The sequence below is a fragment of the Pseudochaenichthys georgianus genome, chromosome 7, assembly GCF_902827115.2.
Source record: "Pseudochaenichthys georgianus chromosome 7, fPseGeo1.2, whole genome shotgun sequence".
Lineage (NCBI taxonomy): Eukaryota > Metazoa > Chordata > Actinopteri > Perciformes > Channichthyidae > Pseudochaenichthys > Pseudochaenichthys georgianus.
The window spans coordinates 28,921,397-28,943,683 of NC_047509.1; the positions used below are offsets into that span (position 1 = coordinate 28,921,397).

Genomic DNA, 22,287 nt, shown 5'->3' on the forward strand with positions numbered 1-22,287 from the left:
CAAATAAAGGTGAAAATGCTCGCTTGTGATTGGATGGGCTGTTTCATCGCTTAAGGAAGTTGCATTTCATGCTCCAACTGCACTTAAAGATCTCTGTTGGGACAATCTGCTTTAAGACTACTGAAGGCAGTTCCTATTGTCCATAATACCACCCTATGGACCCTACATGGCATTTAGAATACAGATGATGTTTATATCAACAAAGAACTATTGTATTAGATTGTGGTATTGCACGATAAAAAACAAAGTGCTCTGGGGAATTGCAAGCATTGAGCGAACCATTAAATACTATGTCTTGAAACGCTGTGGACTACCGGGCGTGTTGTGTATTCTATACTGTCCCACATGTGATTGATTACAATTGTCTGAAGCACACCAGTTTATTATTCGATTCAGCAAAGCCCCCCAGTCCCATGAGGAAGTTCTTCCTTGGATGACTGGAGTAGATGTGCAATGGGAATGATCTTCAATCATGTTTAAACACAATTAACTGCTTTTAAACTGTACATACAGTATGACCTACAATGTAAGCCCCTAATGCTTTGACCATATAGACTTGTCAGTAGTGACGATATACAAACCCTCTGCACTACATTAGTTTCAAAGCTCTGTGATAAATGTTCACATTGCTTTCCAAAATAATTCACATGAATTATTGAGTACATAGACATGTAGTTACAGTAATAACGCAAAGGCTGTATGAGTTTTTAAAGTTGCACCCCAGTGATATAGATATGATTTGCACTTTAACCTTAAATATAACATATCTGAATGAACCCTACATGAAATAGCTAGGGAATGATCTACTTAATGAAGGTTTTTCATCATACTGCAAACTGTCATCAGAAACCCTGATGCTGCATGGTGCCACACATGTTCCTATAATGGGGGATGGTATTGAAATAGTACCATTGGGTATTATTGGAAAACGTAACCTACTGCATCTTTTTAATATCAGATGTTCCCTTTTCCTAAGCTTGAAAAATAAAAAGACAAGTCAAGACGCCAATTCAAACATCTTCTCAAACCCACCTTCAGAGTACTAACTTTTCCACTGATGACCCATACGTCCACTATATTCAAAATGTGCAAATGCGCATTGTTAAGGTTCCTGGTACATGGAGGGTGCCACTGACCCAACATAAGACACATGCCAACATATACATGCATCAATTTAACTATCAGAGCTCTTAGTGCTGCTCTGTTGGTTGGACCAGTATTTTTATGGCACACTGCTTGCAAGACAAAGCAATTACTAATTAAAAGCCATTGTGAGATTGAAACATATCACTGCATATACTGTTTTTATTTGCAGTGGTGTACAATGCAGCCAATTTGTCAATCATTACTGGAGATCTTTCTAACGACCAAATGTAATAATGTTGTTACAGCAATATGCTAAACATGTGCCTTAAAGGTAAAGCTAATAATGCTAACATTACCTAGCTATTATTATAGGTTTATGTCACACAGTTTGAGCCATTCCTGACTTTTTAATGTTTGGAAAGGCAATAAAAAAGATTCCACCAATCAACCCAGGCTCACTACAGCCCCATGAAGGACTGGAGGAATCCAAAGCTTGTGAGACCTGCGGCCTTCTAATACAGCTGCGATTATTAAACAATCACTCTTTGTGGGGGGGGGGGGGATCATTAAGAGGTCAGTTGTGAATTGGAAAAAAGCTGAACAATAACAAGACTAAAAGTACACAGTGGAATTGTAAAGCTTTTAATAATAATTGTTGTGATAACAATACCACATGGACATTGGAGAATTTAATGATAATGTATATATTTTTTATTTAGAGTTTAATAATGCATAAACCATTTATAATGTTGTTCTATACTAAAATAATTGATGTATAATTTGCCTTAAACTTGAAAATGTAATTATTCTAGTAGCAAACTCCAGGAACTACATTGTGAATTCTTATGTTTTTTATTATGTTATTTAAGTGTTGTTGATCTGTACAGACAGTAGAGCCCCCTTTTACAAATGTATAATTTGTGAATTGGGCTATATAATTTGTAAGTAATTTGATTTGATGACATGAAATGTTAACCAAATTGTGATTTTGCAGTATTTTTAATTGTGAACATGCTTGTGGTGGCACTATGGTTGTCTTGTCTTATTACTGTTCATCATGCACATGAAATAAATATTCTCTTGAATCCTTATTCCATACCAATAATGACAGCAAACATGTTCTGCTAAGAGTTTTATATACAGCAGCTTTGAACATTATTATATTTCCCTGTGGAGTTACGAAAAGGTTATTCAACGTTTTTTTTCTTATATAAACACAGTAATTATCTCATCAGTGTCTAAATGTCCTCTAATTATGATCTTGTGTCTGGTTTTGGTCACACAGCTGTCTGCCACCTCCACATCCCGAGCGGCCTTCTTGCAGTGCGTTCGTTGGGGGATCTGGTTCCCCTTCCAGGAGCCGGCTGACTGGAAAGGGGAAGAAATACAGATTGTTCTGCGAGGAGGTGCAAAACCAAACCCTCACGGAGTCATGGTCTACAGCACAGAGATGTCTGCCAAAACCCAGAGTCCTGTCACCCTCTCGCCTCCAGGCAGTGCTCAGGTAACACCATCGCAGCGGAGGCATGTCCCTGTCAAATAAAGCTTACATTAAAAATGTGTTACGAGTGTTACGACACAGTGTTGTTGAGAGCACTCACATAGAAGTTTCTCTAAAGACAAACACATTCACATGATTGATCATTCTACTTTCTTTGACATTATGTGGTAATTTACACTAGGATATGTTGTCTATATCGACCAAGAAAAAAGAAAAAGGAAAACAATCTTGCTGTATGTACACTTGAGCTTGTTTAAAGCTAAGCTGAGTTTTTATCTTCAAAGTTGATTTCAGTTATTGTAAGTTGCTTTCGATAAAAATCAGCTAAATTAAAAAAAAGATGTAACAGTCAAGATGACATCACCCTGCATTGTTAATAATCATCACAGTTTACAGCACACTCCTGAAAGTCAAACATTTCAAAGGGTGCAAAAGTCGTCACCGTGTGATGACTTCACCTTTCGCACCTCAGCTGTGACTTTCACACAGATATTTTTATATATATATTACTATAATAACTCCACGACACCGTCTCCTTATCCGCTGCTAGATCATCCATTCCAGTTGTGTGTGTCCCTCCATATCTGTTTTCCGACAGTTTTTTTATATCACTGAAATGTGTGAAACGTTCTCCTCTCTAGGAGGGGAAGGATACCATAACGTTTCGGCTGTCGTCCAGTCTGGAGAGGAAGGCCTCCAGCCCAAAGGCCTCTCTGAGGACAAAGCAGGAGGAAGTGTCACGTCAGAGAAGATCACCTTCATCACCTTTGAGGGGTAAATATCATCATGTAATCCATAATGACTTTTTAAGCACATACATTAATTTCTTGGAAAGGCTAATTTTCCCTCCAAGAATAAGGTGAGCTGCTCTTTACTGCTTAAAAACAACCCTCATGTCTTTTTCTAACTCTTGTTTATTGGACCAGAAAGAATGTGGTCCACTTCTGCAAATTGTTTTGTGCAACAACACCCAGGTGTAATCAGGCGAAGTTCTGAGCAACAACCCAGCCCGTCCTCTGCAGTGTTTATCTCAAATTCAGCACCTGTTCTCTGCATGATTAGCACGTTTCATGATTGGGGTCTGAGGGGAATAAAGGGATGAACTCAAAGTGCTAGGAGAGGACTTTAGCAGTCCAATAGGACCTCTTGATCTTGAACGAGACTTATTTTGCCTCTTCGTCCTAATGTCTCCTATAAGGGTACAACTTTAACTTGAACATAGACAACAACTAACACATTCGTTTTTACTTTAAATACTGGTGGAATTAAGCATCTAAAAGTACAGATAGCAATGATGTTTGTATTTTCGGTGATAGCGTGTCAGTGATAGCATACATTTTGGATGGAGCAAAGAACAGATGTTATCAATGAGATATATATTGAAGTTGTCGTTTTATCCCACTCTATCCCTCTCCAATGTTTTTGAATGTCCATTCATTTAGTTCAAACCTGGTGTTTCTGCACAGTTGTGAATACATGTTGGGCCATTCTCGTATAATAAGCATTATATTTTATGAAAAAAAAGATTTCAGTGCTCTCTGCATAAGAATTGGATTCTCATGTGATCCTAATATTTTAATTAAGAAGAGCCTTGTAAAGTTCAAAAGTCAAAATATATAGATTTTTTTCTTGAATGTTTTATTTAAGGAAATATTCTTCTTCAACCCATATTTGTTGGTGTAAATCTTTTTACAAAACAACATTTATACTGTAATCAAAAAACCATTTGCTCACCACACACAAAGAGGCAATCACTGTTAGTGTTTTATTTATTACAACTATTTGAATGAAAGTAATTGTTGCCAATTGTTTTGATTATCTAGACCAATGGTTCTCAACCAATGGTTCTCAACCTGTGGTACGCCAGCTCCCGCTAGTGGTACGTGGAGGAATCTGAAATATTTAAAAAACAAGATATAAATATATATTTTTTAATATATATTTATTTTCATTTAACCAGATGAAAACATTGAGACAAAATCTCATTTACAATGCTGACCTGGCAAAGAAGGCAGCAACGTTACACGTTCTTACACATAACACAGACATACAAAATACAGAAAACATAACTAAGTAAAGAAAAAGGTGAAAAGCAGTCACTACATTGTGCACATTTGGGACACTAAGGTACACTACTTATTACTGCAAGAGCAGCTGGTGGTAAGGATCTCAGACAACTTCAATTTAAAACAGGCTATAGGGACAAGTACCATCAGTTTGAGGCTTGATTGAATAACATTGAAACATATGAAAATAAGCTTTACATATGGAGACAAGTTCCATAACTTGTCTCACAACTAATGAGATGACTTTTAAATCAGTCGCTAAATGTCCTCAGAAATTCGCCCAAGAAGCCTGAATAACTTTGGGCAAAAATTATATCATGAATCTCTGTCCCTTCATTTTAGTGCCTTTACCATCCTCTACTTTGTTTTTCTGCACATGGATATGCCAGTAGGTGTGCTGCTTTTCATCGCAGATAGCTCAGTTAGACCAATAACACATTCATAGCTAGAATAAAATATGTAATTCTTGCATTTGATGTTTGTTTACTTACTCTTATTGAACGCTATCTGCGCCTCACATTGAACCAGATATTGGATAGAAAAAACAAGCCACTTGTTACCTTTTGTAAACCCTAACCCTCACACTGATGACTACATTATAGCCAATACATTATCATTTACCTAGCAAATGTAGCCTAGGTGGCAGTAAAGTTGGGTTGTGATCGGCCAATAAACCCAGATACGACGTAGAACGAGCACAGTGCACTGACTATCCAAACATGTGTTTACTGGTTTGGTCTTTCTTCACAGTTTCTGAGGATGACATCACAATTGCAAATTGCCATATGCTTTTTGGTATACATTACTAGAAAAAATACTTTTGAAGCATTATTGATGATGTTAACAATAATAGTGTCAGTTCAACTTGCTATCAGAGCTATCCAATATGTAATCCTCTATATTTGCATACTACATTGAAGCATTTCTTACCCTCTGGTGTGCTCAAAGTTCAGCTTATTTTCATCCTAAAATACAAAACATGTGACAGTTTGAATGAATAATTGTTTCTTACTGAAAAAAGTGTATACATTCATATCATGCATTGTTAGTGTAAACTGAAAAAGCACAACTCTCAGACCAGGCCGGTAAAATAAATGTTTTACTTAAGGTCAGGAGGCGAAACAGGGCAGGCAGGTGGTATAATGCAATCTTATCCAATAGGGGATCAGGCTGGAGAGTAGGAGATCAAAAGGCTCACCGGGGGTCATAACAGGTCAAACTCAGCCAGGCAAATGTCTGTAAATCAGAAAGGCACACGATAATCTGGCAGGAATTAACCATAGACTGTATACACATCGAAGAGGCCACTGCAACATCCTCCATACATTTGTGGACTGCAGTTTTGAAGACCCACAGTGATGGCCAATCCATCTTTGTTTTTTGGAACTGGGGGTGTGAAGAAGTGAGAGGGTGGAGAAAAGTAAAAATGAACACAATGCAAGACATTTTTCGGCAACGAAAATGTGAGAACTCCCTTTTTAAAAGGGTTAAAGTTCTAAGACAACAACCAAAACGGCCAGTCAATCACAAGGTAGCCTAATGGTGTAAAGAATTCCCTGCTTTACTGTCTATTTCACTCTTAATTCATAAAATATACATCTTACTGTTTTAAAGAAGACTTCATAATATTGTATAAAACAATAAACATATAAGGAAAATGGTTAGTGTGGTATTTAATCAAATAAGAAGTTGGGACATTTTCTCATAGACTTCTACAAAATCGGACTCCTTTTCGTACACCAGTGGAGTCGCTCTCAGCTGGCTTTTTAAAAAAAGATTGCAGATTTAAACTGTTACATTTGCTGGGTTCCAGTATGGTATTGGGCAGATGAAAAAGGTGGGACCAGTGGGCAGGTCCAGTGATGTGGAATGGCGGGAATGCGACAGTAGATTTACTTCATTGCAGGGGGGAAAGCAGACAAGGCAAGTGTGAAACCTCCAAGTTATTTATGATCTTTCATGAATAACTTTGAGGATGGAAATTCTCATCCAGTCCATACATTTTCCTTAATGCATAATTTAGCTGCAGAAACCCTGGTTGTTTGCATGACCATCACACATCAGAGGGCTAAAATATAGAGGGGATCATGCTGTTTTGACACATATTCTCATTAATGAGTTTTAATGATGCATCATATTTACATATTTAAATGTATACTTCCTCAATCTCTGCCGTGCATACTGTATACCAAAAATACATCTCACGTACATCTGCTAGTTGCCTCATCTGTCAAAAAAAGTCCTCTCATTGATCACAAATAAACAGCCAGTACATGTCAGTCCAGCTAATGAGGTGAAACCCATTTACCACAGACGAGGCATAAAAACAGGAAACAGAAAGGCCCTTAAAATCAAAATGGCCACCGGGGGAAGGAGATGCCAGAGCACATTTGTGACAGAGCCAATTTTGCTCCGTCTCCACTCTGTGTGCATGTAGTCTGAACAGATGGGAGCTACAGTAAGACACCCCGGGCAACTGAAGCAATTTCCAAAAGGCCAGTCAAGCCCAGCGCAGAGAGCGCGAAAGAGTGGGAGAGGAGGACAAAGAGATGCTGGAAAGCATTTCATTTGAGCATTAACATGGCTACTAACAATAACAAAAAAACTCAGGAAACCATTGTTAGACTTTAAACTCAGTGTGACATCTGAATATGCCTCTTGATCTGTATGAAATTGGAACAGATTTGTTGGCAATAAGTAGTTGTGGTACCCCGGTGTTCAGTGGAGTTATTTGCTGAAGTTATGCACGACACATTGTCACAGTACATTCATTTACTTTATACCTCGGAGTGCTACCTGACTGAAAATCCAATCAGCAAGAAAGCAATCAGCAATGACATTTATCTGTCAACTCTCATTCCCCCCCCTCACAAGCGGATATTTCATTAAAATGACTAACCGCACTTACAATTAGAAGTGCTTCCATCTACACAGGGCAATCGAAACACATTAAAATGACTTTAATTGAGCTTGTTAAACATTGTTGTACTGGAGTTATTTGCATAAATATACAGATAAAGACATCGAGAATAAAAGGGATGACAATGACACTTAGCAAGGTGAATATATAGTTGTCCTAATCTTCTTTTATTTTGTGTTTTTCAGGTCAAATAAATATTCCGCCAGCTTCTCCTCCAGATTCTCCTCAAGGCCCCGGGGTAAGACACCTTGTGACCTACTCAACTTAAATAAGTAACTCTGGTACTATGACAAAATAGGACTTTAACTAAAGTTCAAACGTTCTCACTGAAAGCTTGAAGCATTTTAGAAGCCTTTGTACTAATTTATCAACACCTTTCACTTTTAAATCCTGCTATCAAGGAGTCCACACAGAATCACTTTTGCTAATCATCGGTCATTTAAAGCTGCATTTAGGGAGTTTCTTGTTGCCACAGCGGGACAAGCGGAAAATACAACATCTGACCTATTAGCTTCATTAACAGTCTATTAGCATAAGTAGCAGACAAAAGATGAACATAACTAAGGATTTTTCACACAAAAAACCTCACCTATGCTTTGTTTTAGCTTTTTCTGAATAGCTGTTGCTAAAAGTCTGACTATATTCTAACGCTGGTCACTAATTTAGTCTTTCTGACGTTTTAAGGTGGGCAAATAGTATCCAATGCTTTGTTCTTCTACTGTTGTTGCTGAAAACAGTACACACTGTCAATTACACTATTGCCTTATACACATTGACTATTTGTATTATTACTTCCTGCTAGTTAATATACTTTAAAACACTACTAAGTTTTTGAGCATAATTGTTTACTTTTTTATTTGATTTTAACTTACTTTTTACAATAAGGACTACTTGTTTTTCACTTTCTTTTCATCTTCACTATCCTTTTTCTGTTGATACATTCTAATTTCACCGCTGTGGGAGGAATAAATGATATCTCATTCTGAACTTCACTGACATAACAGTATTGATTAGTAAAGCTTTAAGTCATTTATCAAGTAACCAGCTTTATTGGAAATCAATCAACAATAAAAAAACGGTGATTTTAGAGTTTTGACAGACAAATTCAATAATAGTAATACATGTATTAGGGGCTTAAAACCCAAAGACATTAACTAATCAATTTTAAAGGGTAATTTTCCATTTTTTTCCATTATGTTGCCTGAAAAATTAATACATTTAGCCGTAAAAAAGCTTAATCTATTAAAAATAAATAATTTGCTTCCTCAGTTGAAGCCAATTATAATGCTGTCATTTATGTATGAATGTAAAATCTAGAATTACATGACATTGATGAATAGATCTACATTTTGACACTTTCAATCCATAGAAATAATGTTACGAGTACATTCAAATGAGACTTAGACTCTCTATACTGGTCTTTATATGGTACGTGGAGCATGTCTCCCCTCTACAGTAGGTCAGGTGTCAGTAAGTGCGGACCTGGAGGGATGTCTGCATGACAGGAACAGGAAGCCCCTCTAGCAGTTCCCTGTAGCTTTACAACAATACATCTCCCACTCTGTGCTCTTTAAAAAAAGATCATACATCTTGACTAACCCACAGTCATGCTCTGTCTGATTTGTGGACATAAATTGCAGGTCAAGCTTATATCATATTTTTAAATGTCAAGAAATAAAAGCATAACTTGTCCCAGATCTCTCTGCAACAATGTGATTAGGCAGCGTAATTGGCATCTTTATAATTCCCTTATCTTCAATGAGATTCAAGAACGATAGGGTCTTTCAAAAATATCCCGCAGCCAGTGTTACTGAATATGTATGCAGGGAAAAATATGAAGTGTGTGTGTGTTCATTGGAAATGTTATTCTTGACAACAAGAGATCTGTGTGTGTCGATGAGGGAATGGTTCAAAATCACCACAGAAACGTGAGAAATATGAGTAATACGGATAATAATTAATATGCATTAAATCAGATTAAATGTCACATTAGCATCAGTGTAAACTTCTTACAGGCAACCAATATTGTACTGATCAATTCTGAAAAATAGTATTAACTGCATCATGATCACCCAGCCAATATATAAGGCGACTGAATCAATCAATCAATCAATCAATCAATCAATCAAGCAATCAATCAATGTTTATTTATTTAGCCCAATATCACAAATGTTACATTTGTCTCAGTGGTCTTTACAGTGTGTACAGAATATCAGTATGACAATACGACACCCTCTGTCCTTAGACCCTCACATCGTACAAGGAAAAACTTCCGGAGAAAACCCACAGTTTAAAGGGAGAAATGGGAGAAACCTCGGGGAGAGCAACAGAGGAGGGATCCCTCTCCCAGGACGGACAGACGTGCAATAGATGCCGTGTGTAAATTGAAAAGATAATACATTTGCAACATAGGTAGTCCAAATGTTTGGAAATGCATGTGTGTATAATAGGAAGATGAATCCACGAGGATATCCATCCACGACTCAAGATCCAGGGCCACAGCCACGACTCAAGATCGAGGGCTCGTGATCCAGGGCACTGGACCGCAGGATCATCCATGTCTCCGGATCCCGGCGTATATAGACACCAAAAAGAAAGACATTTGGGGAAGCTGGGTTAATCGGAACATGAGAGTACACAGGTATAGACAGAGAGAAGGAAGAAGTAAGATGTCCCCCGACAAACTAAGCCTATATCAGCAAAACTAGGGGCTGAATCTAATCAGCCCTAACTATAAGCTTTATCAAAAAGGAAGGTCTTAAGCGCACTCTTAAAAACGGATAGGGTGTCTGCCGCCCGAACACAAACTGGAAGCTGATTCCACAAATGTGGAGCTTGATAAGAAAAGGCTCTGGCTCCCATTGTGCTTTTAGAGACTCTAGGAACAACCAACAACCCTGCATTCTTGGAACGCAATGCCCTAGTAGGACAGTAGGGTATAATGAGTTCTTTAAGGTAAGATGGCGCCTGCCCATTAAGGGCTTTGTAGGCGAGAAGAAGAATTTTAAATTCTATCCTGTGTTCTATAGGGAGCCAGTGTAAGGCAGCCAGAACAGGAGTAATGTAGTCCCTTTTCCTAACTCTGGTTAGTACATGAGCTGCAGCATTTTGAATCAGCTGAAGCGACTTGACTGACTTCTTGGTACACCCTGATAATAAGGAGTTAGAATAATCCAGCCTTGAAGTAACACATGCATGGACTAGTTCTCATTCATAACACTCCGTTCGATGTCTCACTATGGGATGCGCCTCATCGCGGAGCAAACAGAAGCATCAATCTCATTACGCCAATCCTGATTGGCCGGTGATTCTTGACGTCAACGTCAGGGGAAATCACCCCCTATAAGTAGCCTGCGCCACGACGCATGCGTCATTCAAACACCTCTTCTCGCTTCAGAGCACATCTCGAACGGTAGCCGGGCTAGCTTAACAGTCCACAGACTGAACCCAAAGCTAATTTCGGTCGACGGGCGTTAGCCGGCTACCCGATTCTCTCACAGAAGAGTATTATAGTCAACCTCGCCGTTCTTCCTCTGGAGTAAGGTAAGGTTTTGACTTCAAGTTAGCAACACACCAGTTGCTAACTTGTGTTTTTTCCCTCACTACCGACACCACGGTACCGAGGACACTTTTTTCTTCTCTCTTCCACGGAGGAGAAAAGGATTACAGGAATATTACCATACCAGGTAATATCCTTGAGAGAAAAAAGACCCACGCTGTCCTTTTTTCCCCCGGATTAAAGACAGATCGGTAAACATTTTTTTCTCAAACGTACCTGTCATGAGCGGACCCTCTCCACGCCTCACGGCGAACGAGATGGATGCCTCTCCCCCTCACACCAGAGGAGTCAGGAACTCGGAGGCTCGGTGCTGCGGTTGCGGGTTGAAAGTGTCAGGCACAGACTCACACCAGATCTGTTCGTCCTGCCTCGGGCTGGAACACGCCCAGGAGGCCATCGACAACCCCGGCTCGTGCGGACATTGTGCCCGCCTCACCGTGAAGAGCCTCCACAAGTTAACCTGTCGGGACGGGACCCCCTCATGTCCACTGATCCGCCGACCGGCAATCAAGACACGGGGACGTCTGCCGCAGAGATGGAGCCCCTCACCGCGGTCTGGGGCTCACCGACAGCGGCACCCACAGAACCGGAATCCCGCGCCATATCAGGCCGAGATCCGGTGGCGGCAAGAAACTCGGGAACGGGGCCCCACGCTATACCAAGCTGGGGCTCCCGACTGGACCTCACCACGGTTTCACCCGCGGAAGATGTCCTGGAGTTAGACTGCATGGAGGACGAAGAGTACACCTCTGAGTTCCTCCTGTCTGACTCGGATGAGCAGGAAGACGACATCTTCATGTCATCGACTCAGGCTGCAAAGCCGGGAGCGATGGCTGCTCCCCCGGGCGACAGCACACCAGCTTCGCCCTGTCTCAGTATGGACCTACAAGCCGTGTGTCAGCGCGCTGCGGCCAAACTAGACATCCCATGGCCCGAAGTGGCCAAGGAGACCTCCAGGTCCCGTTACGAGGGAAAACTTTTTTCCCAAACAACGAGGGCAAAGAGGCAACTCCTCCCGGTCTTCCCGGAGATGTTGGATGAGGTGTCGGTCTCGTGGAGAGACCGGCCCTTTAGCAACAAGGCCCCAATCCAGGGTGCCCACTCCCTTGACTGTGACGGTATGGAGAGGCTTGGCCTGCTCCACATACCACCTATGGAACCGCTGGTGGCAGCCCACCTCCTACCGAGGATGGGCCAGCCGCCAAGCAGGAACCCCACGCTGCCAGCAAAAACGGACCGATTCCAGTCTACCATGACGGAACGGGCCTACAGAGCCGCAGCATTGTCCGCCAGGGCTCTGAACGTTTCCTCGATGCTAACCGCATACCAAGCGGAGCTCTGTGAGGATATGTCGAGCAATCCTGGACCGGCCACTCTGGACGAGATAGCCGCGGTCACAGACATTTGTCTCCGTGTCCAACGCTGCGCCGTCCAGGCCACGGGCAAGGTAATGGGGATCATGGTGGTGCAGGAAAGAGCTAGATGGCTCAACCTCACCAACCTCCCAGACCAGGAAAAGGAAGATGTGCTTGACATGCCCATCGTTCCCGAGGGGATTTTCAGTCCCCAGCCCAGGCAGGAGACTAGGGCGAGTTGGTCTAGAAAATCTCCGGCTGTAGCCCAGGCACAGCCGACCCAGAATTTCGGCCAGCAGGCGAGGAAGAAGAAGCGAGCGGCCTGACAGCCCCTCCTTCTCCCCTCCGTGACGGAGCTGGAAGTTCCTTCCCCGGCTCTAAATGTGTCCCCGCCGCCTCGAGAGATGCCTCAACGCCATCCTCAGACACATGTCACATCGTTATTGTCTGAATAAACCATTTTCCGCTGACGCATCCAGGCTCCGGCCAAGGGCGCAGCCCAAAAAAATGAAAAGAAAGACAATAAACAGTCCGTTAACCATAAATCCCCTTCTGAGAGCAGCTACGGCCTCTCTCAAAAGGCGGATATTAAACGGGTCTGTGAAGGCACCACCGCCACGCGCATGCGCAGTGCCGGTTGGGGCTTTAAGGGCACTACCGCCACGTGCGTACGCAGTGCCGGCTAGAGCTGTAAAGAACGGCCCGTCAATCCTTCCCCTTTCAAGAGCAGCTACGGCGTCTCTCAAAGGACGGATTATTGACGGGTCCGTGAAGCCACCGCCACACACATGCGCAGTGCCGGCCAGGGCTTTAAGGGCACCACCGGCACGCGCAGGCGCAGTGCCGACTGGAGCCGTGAGGGCACCTCCGTCACGCACATGCGCAGTGCCGGTCGGAGCCATAAGAGTGACATCCCAGCTGGCTCTAAGGAGCATACAGCAGGGGATACTCACGATGTCTGCCTGGGCTTCTCAAAACAGTTATAATTTATCTGTTTTCACAAACCCAGAGAGAGTCAACCCACATTCTGGAGAGAAGGGTTCTCTCTCTCCCAGAAAGAAGGGTTTTATCTATAAAACCCACCGGGCGGAGTCAGATTACGGAGGAGAATGTCCTCGTAAAGCACCCGCTCAACATGGGCCTCATAATAAAACTAAACCCCGAACGCCACGGCTTACGGAGAGTTTTGGTGATTATGAAATGCGTAGTGGCACTACACCCGACTTTTCCAGTGCGGGACGCGCCTACGAGTGCAGTCCTTTCACGGAAGGTGGTCACCACGGACGCAGGTCAGACGAGCTGACACGGGACTTACGAAGGTCGCCCGGTGAGAGGTCTCTAGAACAGAGACTTCCAGCAGGCACGCGTAAATTACCCGGAGCTTTTAGCGGTGTTCCCCACCCAAAAATGCTTCCTGCCTTCTCTCAGAGGACTTCATGTCCCCGTGAGGATAGACAACACGATATCGTGTATGAACCGCCAGGGGAGTTTGCGTTGTCTCCAGTCACACACACTGGCACACAAACTGATCCCTTGGAGCGGCAGACGTCTCCTCTATCTGAGAACGACACAAGTACCGGGTGTTATGCACCTAGGGACAGAATTACTGTCAAAAGGTGCACCATTCTATGCAGACTGGACTCCTCATCCAAGGATCGAGAGTCCGCTGTGGGTGCGTTACGGCGGAGCCGCGTTAAATCTGTTCGCAAGGGGAGAAAATGCTCAATGACAGCTGTTCTCTTTAATGCACGATTTAAACGCACCGTTAGGCGGGGACGCACTCGTACACGATTGACCTCCGGGTCCTCTGTACACGTTCCCACCCCTGGTTCTGTTCCCCTTAACTCCGGCCAGAGTGAAAGAGCAACGCCACACACGTACTCTGATGTTTCCACCCTAGCCCGCAATATACGGGCTGGCGGGGATATATCAGCTGTTGTGCGCCAGCCGTGGCAGCCCCCACCACGCAGGGACAGATTGTCTCAGGCGGAGAGGGCAATCCTTCACCCACGCCCAGAGCGCGGGGCACTATGGGCCTGACCCGTGAGTGGTACAATCTGAATACAGTGGGACTCCCTCAGAAGGTGATAAACACTATTCAGAGCGCGAGAGCTTCCTCCACCAGGTCTCTTTACGACTGTAAGTGGAGGGTGTTTGAGGAGTGGTGCCTTCAAGAAGGGCACATCTCTTTTCAATGTCCTGTCGGGGTGATTTTATCATTCCTACAGGACTTGATCGATAAACACAGAGCTTTTTCCACGATCAAGGTGTACCTGGCTGCTATTGCTGCATGCCATGTGGGCTTTGAGGGTAAGACGGCTAGCCAACATCCTTTGGTTTGCCGTTTTATGAAGGGAGCTCGCTGGCTCCTCCCTGTCTCCAGGTCGCTGGTGCCCTTATGGAACCTGGCAGTGGTTTTAAATGGGCTCAAAATGACCCCATTTGAACCCCTGGAGGGAGCTGACATGAAACATCTGTCACTCAAGACAGTGCTGTTACTGGCCCTGGCATCCGCTAAACGGGTCAGTGATATCCATGCACTGTCTGTACATCCCTCATGCACTCAGTTCGCCCCAGGGCAAACGAGAGTGTTGTTGAAACCCAACCCTGCCTTTACACCAAAGGTGGTTGGTTCGTGTACCCCGATTGACATTGAGGCATTTCCTCCGCAGCTGGTTTCCTCCGGGGAGCAGCAGCATGATCTATTGTGTCCAGTCCAGGCTTTGCACACATATATGGACAGATCAAAAGAGCTTCGTCTTAATGACCAACTCTTCGTGTCCTGGGCTGAACCTCACAAGGGTAAGCCTGTTACTAAGCAACGACTATCCCACTGGATCGTGGAGGCGATTGCTTTGGCCTATACGAGTCAGAATCTGCAAGCACCTTTGGGTCTGCGGGCTCACTCGACTCGGGGCCTGGCTACATCCTGGGCTTTGTTCAAGGGTGTTTCGATCCAGGATATCTGTGCGGCGGCAAGCTGGTCTTCGCCACTCACTTTTGTCCGCTTTTACAGGCTGGACGTCTCCGCTCCAAGCGTGGCCCGAGCAGTGCTGGGCACCTTGTTGAGTCGGGACTCCACCTGTTCAATTCTGGTTGATCGGTGATCTTCGATATAAGCTCGTCTGGCAATACGGGAGCTACAATATCCCATAGTGAGACATCGAACGGAGTGTTATGAATGAGAACTATAGATTACTTACGTAACCCCAGTTCTCAGAGTGAAGTGAGATGTCTCACCAGACGGCCCTCCTTGCTATGGTGAAGCGAGAAGAGGTGCTTATTTTGAATGACGCATGCGTCGTGGCGCAAGCTACTTATAGGGGGTGATTTCCCCTGACGTTGACGTCAAGAATCACCGGCCAATCAGGATTGGCGTAATGAGATTGATGCTTCTGTTTGCTCCGCGATGAGGCGCATCCCATAGTGAGACATCTCACTTCATGTTACTCTGAGAACTGGGGTTACGTAAGTAACCTATAGTTTCTCTGCATCGTTTTGAGGCAATATATGCCTGATTTTTGCAATGTTACTGTAAGGGAAACTTCTGTAGCAATGGAGAGTCAGGACTCAGAGAGACACGGCACGAGCAGGAGTTCTGATGTCAAACACTGAGATTTAATACAAGTATCGGCCGGAGAAATTCACATCACAAGTTACACAGTCAAAGGTTCTGACTGCACGGGTGGGTTGCAAATCAAATCTGAATCCGCTTCTCATCCTAATAGACCTTTTAACCAGCTTACAGGGAGTCAACCCCCACATTGGGGAAGGCATCTGTGTCCACCAGGAAGCACTGAATTATCTTTATCTGACTCTAGGGCTCTTGTGACCGAGAGTTGACCGGTCATTAAAATGGTAAGGTCAGCCACAGCTGACCGTTCTCCTTCCTTAAGACAGATAACAGACTTCGGCTTGGTCATAAAACGTCAACAGGCCAAAAGGTCAAATATCTTAGGAGTAAGGAGAATTATTCTTTGACACTTAGGAGTAAAGACAAAATTAATCCCTCACAGTTACGTAGATGGAAGTAGGCGGTCCTTGAAATTGATTTTATGTGGGCGTTAAAGGATAAATCCTGATCAAATATAACACCACGATTCCTTACAGTCTCATTGGAGGCCAAATTAATGCCATCCATAGTTAGTATATCTTTAGATAATTTGTTTCGTAGATTCTTCGGGCCAAGTACAATAACTTCAGTTTTGGTCGTGTTTAACATCAAAAAGTTTAAGGTCATACACGTTTTTAAGTCCTTGAGGCAGTCTTGAATTTTATTTAGATGATTAATTTCATCAGGCTTGATTGATAAATATAGTTGAGTATCATCCGCATAACAATGAAAGTTTACAGAATGATTCCTTATAATATTGCCTAACGGAAGCATATATAATGTGAACACAATAGGTCCGAGCACTGAACCCTGTGGCACTCCATGGCTAACTTTGGTTTGTGTGGAAGATTCATCGTTGACACGTACAAACTGAGAGCGTTCAGATAGATAGGACCTAAACTAGCCTAAAGCAGTTCCCTGTATGCCAACTAAGTGCTCTAGTCTTTGCAATAGGATATCATGGTAGATAGTATCAAATGCAGCACTGAGTTCGAGCAAGACAGGAATAGAGACAAGTCCCTTGTCTGAGGCTATTAGAATGTCGTATGAATCATGCCGTTCTTATTGATATACAGACATGGAGCATATGTAACATTTACCAACCGTGTGCGTTGCTGTGTGCGTCTGTTTGTCCTGACCGAGCTAAGCTACCGTTACCATCATCCTTCAGAGTGGAGTTGCCAGTAGAGACTGGTTGTAGTGATGGATGTTGCTCACTCTCAGGATGACACACACACACACACACACACACACACACACACACACACACACACACACACACACACACACACACACACACACACACACACACACACACACACACACACACACACACACACTAACATTGCGCCACAGACGGCCAATATGAGCCGCAGTGTGTATTGTCGACTAATTTTTCAAATGGAACCAACAGGGGCTTGGAGCTGTGGGAGAAATGCACCCATGAACTCTACAAACCGACCCTCTTTTTGATTAAGCACCGAGGGCGGTGAAAGCCTGGTACCGGGCAGTTCCCAGTGGCTTAGAAGAGAGGCTGTGGTCATACTGGGCGGCACGGGATGACATTAGAAGAGGGGGGTGCTTAGCAGGAAATACCATTGTGAGCGCAAATCATTCAAAACAACATCACCACTGTGTTTTTTTTAATGATCCAGCAAGTAATTAGTTATATTTCAAATGTCAAATGGTTAAAGTGTAACCACATTTCCCAAAATGAGCATTTAAAAGCATTGAAAGAGAAGCACAAATTGTAAAAAAATGTTATGTAAAGGGAGGACAGGCAAGTTTTTCAAAAATTGGGGCTACTGCACTTAATAACATAACAGTACATTGCTTTCAATTACAACATGTCCTAAGAGAATTTGGAATGGTGTGGCTACTAATGACACTGTATTAAAATGATCAGTAATCTCAGCAATTTCCTGCTGCACTAATAATTAGGGGTTTTATCCTCTTCTACCGTATTGTTTTGGTATTCTGGTACAAGAACATGTAATTATTATTATTATGAAATCCCATCATTTAAAGGGCAGACATCAAGCTTTTGTCTTTAGTGTTAAAGGTTGCAACTTGCAATCATAATGTATTCCCAAGAAATAAAAAAAGACTCTGCAGTAGCCAGAGTTAAGATCAGCCTGATGCTATAGCATATATTGGAAGGAATATAACACAATTAAAATGAAGAGGGATTTGTACAATTATTATAATGTATTAACATACAATTTAAAGTACTTTCTTCAAAGCCTCTTGACTCACTTTAGTTTTTTCACTTTCTAGTTTGAAAGTTTGAAAGGGTTACTGAATAAGTAACACATTTTAAATAAAACAACTGACCACCAAAATATATTATGCAATATACTTTGTCCTCCAAATTTGAAAGAGAAAAGATATAATCCTCTGCTAGAAATGGTAAAGAAGCCTACTGACTATTTAAGTGTTCAAGTGGTTAAACACTTTTTTTTGTGGCATAAGGGTAAAAGTGACTAGCTAATGTTGTGTATCAAATATCGAGAAGCAAAAGAGCCAGGAGATGGTAGAGTCAAAAGCAAAGCAAAAGGAGGGGAAATGTGTAAATTACAATCGTTGGTTATCTACAAGCACAACTACAAATGTGTCAATGTGTTTCCCTGTCAGCTGAACGTGTAGTGAGGTGTTACAAGACTAGACACACTCTTAATGCAGTAAGTTACCAGTAAATCCATCTAATAACAGAATCATCTTTATTACACCAATATTGAGTAAAAAAAGCAGCAGTCATTAGCGCCCTGGCTGCTCAATGTGTACAGCATCCATATCTATCTGAGGGCTATCCAGGATTCTGCATAAAGAAATGAAACAGAAAAAAGTGTGTGAAGCCGAGCCACTGCTGTTGGCAGTCGCTCGACAATTCCTCACGAGTCTGTTGTTCACAAAATTCACGAACAGTCTTTCTCTGTCTCTCCCTATCTTTGCCTCCTACCTTTTCAAAGACATTTAAAATCCACTTGTTTCATTCCTAAGAATGATTTTGCCCGTTTGACTAAAAATAAAACATTATTCCCTCTTTAACATGACTGTCAGGCGCTGCTTAATCAATGGCATCCTTTTCTGAAATGGCTGCGTAAACACGCCGGCTCTGTCTCTAGGCATTGTTGGATCTGACAACTTTCTCTTCCCCGCATAAATTATTGATCCTTGACACTTGGTTTGCCCTGGTGCAGAATGCTAAGGATCTCGTGGTATTTTTAGACAACATTTCGGGGAGAGCAGCTGAGTTTGTTCGCCAGTGTTGACGATGATCTCTCGCATGGGGCCGCGCTCATGTTTCAGGGTCATGCTCTTGTTCTGTTCACCCAGGTGGTCCCGAAGCCCCTGGGCCGGAGGTGAGGTCGTGTTTCCCTTTGTTGCTGGCAGAAGGCTATCTGGCAGCTGGCATCGGCTCAGTCAGACCTAATTTATGCAGATCTCTATTACGCCGAAGCAATTCCTTGAACCAAATGTTTTTTCAAAAGAGTAAGACTCAAGATATGAGCGTAGTTTATTGCAAGACACTGTTTGTAAATTCTAAAGTAACCACTTCATGGGAAATTATTTTCAGATTGATGGTTGTGTTGAACAAAGCATCAATAGTTTTCTCAGAAATTAAAATGGATGTCTGCTGGCATCTGCCTGATGATAATCACTCTTTAGAGGTTACAGCTCAACCTGCTTCATTAGTCATTTTACGTCAATGTGCATTTTACGTCAATGTGCTGATTACCATTAATATAAAAAATAGAGTAGGGTTAGACTATTCGACTATACCTTACATTTACAGTATGAAGTGATACATTTGAGAGCTCCTAAAATTCTCTGAAAATATTTGTTTTTTGAACAAGGAACCACATGCCTTCACATTTTGTTAACTCTTGTCCAAACATAAAACTGATTCAAACATGTACCAGTATATTCTCATTTAATATATTCCTATGCATTTATTTTGCTGTTTTACTTTTTCAACCCCTTAAAAGGTACTGCACAATTAACGTTTTATCACGTCTCATTAAAAATACATTTTAATCCACTGTTCTTCATGTCTTCCTGAAGCGTTTCACTCCTCACCTTTTAATCTTCTCTCGTCATATTCACACGCAATTATTGCTCTTCCTCACTCACATCCAACCTCCTTTGTTCACACTTTGACTCGATGCTCCCCCTTTCTCATGCATCTCCAATATTTTCCTCTTTTGTGTGCTGGACTGTTTTAATCTTTAATTCCAGTAATCACTCCATCTTGTTCACTGGATCTCCTTCTTGATCCTCATATCCCTTTCAAACCACACCTGCCTCTCCCTATCTTTCTTTCTTTGAGTCACATGATGGACTTGGCTCTTTTGCCCCTTTCCTGCTGGACAAAAAAACCTCTGACATCTTGCTTTTGTCTTCAGTGGGAACGGTTTCAATTGGCATTCATTCTCTCTGCATTAGTCATAGTTCATATTAGCTCCATCTCCAATCGGCATTGATGGAAACATGACATCCAGGTGGAAACGGCAATTTTCGCTCCTTTTCCGACACATGCCTATGACTCACAATGAGGTGGATATATACAGTAATACATAAAACCATTAGTGATTTGGAAAATTATTATAATGTATTAATGTACAAAACACACATATCCCCAAAGCCACCACACTACAGTCAACCACTTAACAAATATTATGCTAACCTGACCAACACAAAATAAATTGTCTGGTGGTTTTTTAAATGTTTGACCAATCACCAAACGCTGGTTGAGAGTTTGAAAGAGGGCCTGAATATGTTACATTATATAAAAAACTAAATCTCCGTTTGTTTAAACCCTGCTTTTGGTCTGGCACATCTCTGACTTCAACATGACACACTAGAAAAAAAAAAAAAGGCGTTCCTGTCTACCGGCAATAGGAAAGCAGTCTATTATCTATTCATAAAAGAACCTGCATTTACACACACATTTTGGTGGAAATAAGGTATACTGTTTGTCACATTCTCTCTTCCTCACATACTGACTATCAGGAAAAAGTCCAATGAACATTCATGAAGGTCTTCGTAACACACACACTAAGGCTGCGGCCACACGAGGACGAAAACGGCTAAACGCATAGGATTAACGCAATCGCAAACAAGCTTCCGTCCACACGCAATAGTTATCCGGATAGTGTCTGTCCACACGAGAACGCTCCGTTTAGCTCCAACCGCTGGAGAAGCTGCAGTACATATGCAGGAGCCTGTACGTGGCGCTGTAACTTCCTCCACAAAAGCAGCGAAGAAGCATGGTTGCCCTTCTGTTTATTCTCCGCGGTGGGGGCCGAGGGAACCGGGCAGAGTTTTTCGCCAGTCAACGTGTATTAAAGTTTAAATCAAAATTATAAAAGTGCCGGTCAAAGGTCTTCTTTGTTATTTATTGAGCTTTAAAACAAATGAATAACGACTCTATATATTATAATAATAAAATACACGGAGCCTCTCTTTTTCCTCCCTCTCTTCGGACAGCGTCAGTGTCTGTCTCATGCAGCAGCTGATCCAGTAATGAGTGACCCAGCCGACAGTAAAAATAAACATATTTATAACTAGTTTAGGGAGTTTGAGAGGTAATTAAAATAGCTAAGGGTGACGATCTGACTTGAAGTGTGTGTTTTGCTGCAGCGGGAGGAGCTGCAGGTGAGCAGAGCTGCGTGTCTCCGTCCTGTCAGATTAGACTTCACTCGCGTTTAGGTCCATATCGAGAGAAAGATAAATAATCTGAATTCAGTGTGCAGTTTACTTTGACTCGGGGGTGAGCAGCAGAGGTGGGGATAGGCGGGGCTATTGCCTCATCATTATCAGAAAATGATCGTATAGGGCTTACACACGGAGCCGTTGGACCCCCCAGAGTGTTGCGTATGCCGTTCTATCCACCTTGGGACCCGTTATCGTTTCCGCAGTCGTTTAGTGCCGTATTCGGTCGTCCTCGTGTGGCCGAACGGTCTATATGACACTAAACAGTAACGCAAACAATCGTTTTCGTCCTCGTGTGGCCGCAGCCTAAAAGCCACCTCACAAACAGAAAAGATAGAACTGAGGCTAATAAATAAAACACATGTGTACCCACATGTAATCAGTCGGACACACACAGACAGATGCAGGTCCCATGCAGCCAGAATGTGAACAGATGATCTGCTTGGCTGTCAGGGCAAACAGGCTGGGTTCA

General features: G+C 42.6%; 1 protein-coding gene across 1 annotated transcript in view; it reads left to right on the plus strand.

Annotated features, from left to right (window-relative positions):
- Positions 1–22,287, plus strand: part of nphp4 (nephronophthisis 4) — a 251,289-nt gene that overhangs the window by 132,652 nt on the left and 96,350 nt on the right. Inside the window, exons 9-11 of the mRNA XM_034087463.1 lie at positions 2,372–2,590; positions 3,229–3,361; positions 7,759–7,811. Coding sequence (XP_033943354.1) covers positions 2,372–2,590; positions 3,229–3,361; positions 7,759–7,811 — 405 coding nt within the window. The remainder of the gene's footprint in view (positions 1–2,371; positions 2,591–3,228; positions 3,362–7,758; positions 7,812–22,287) is intronic.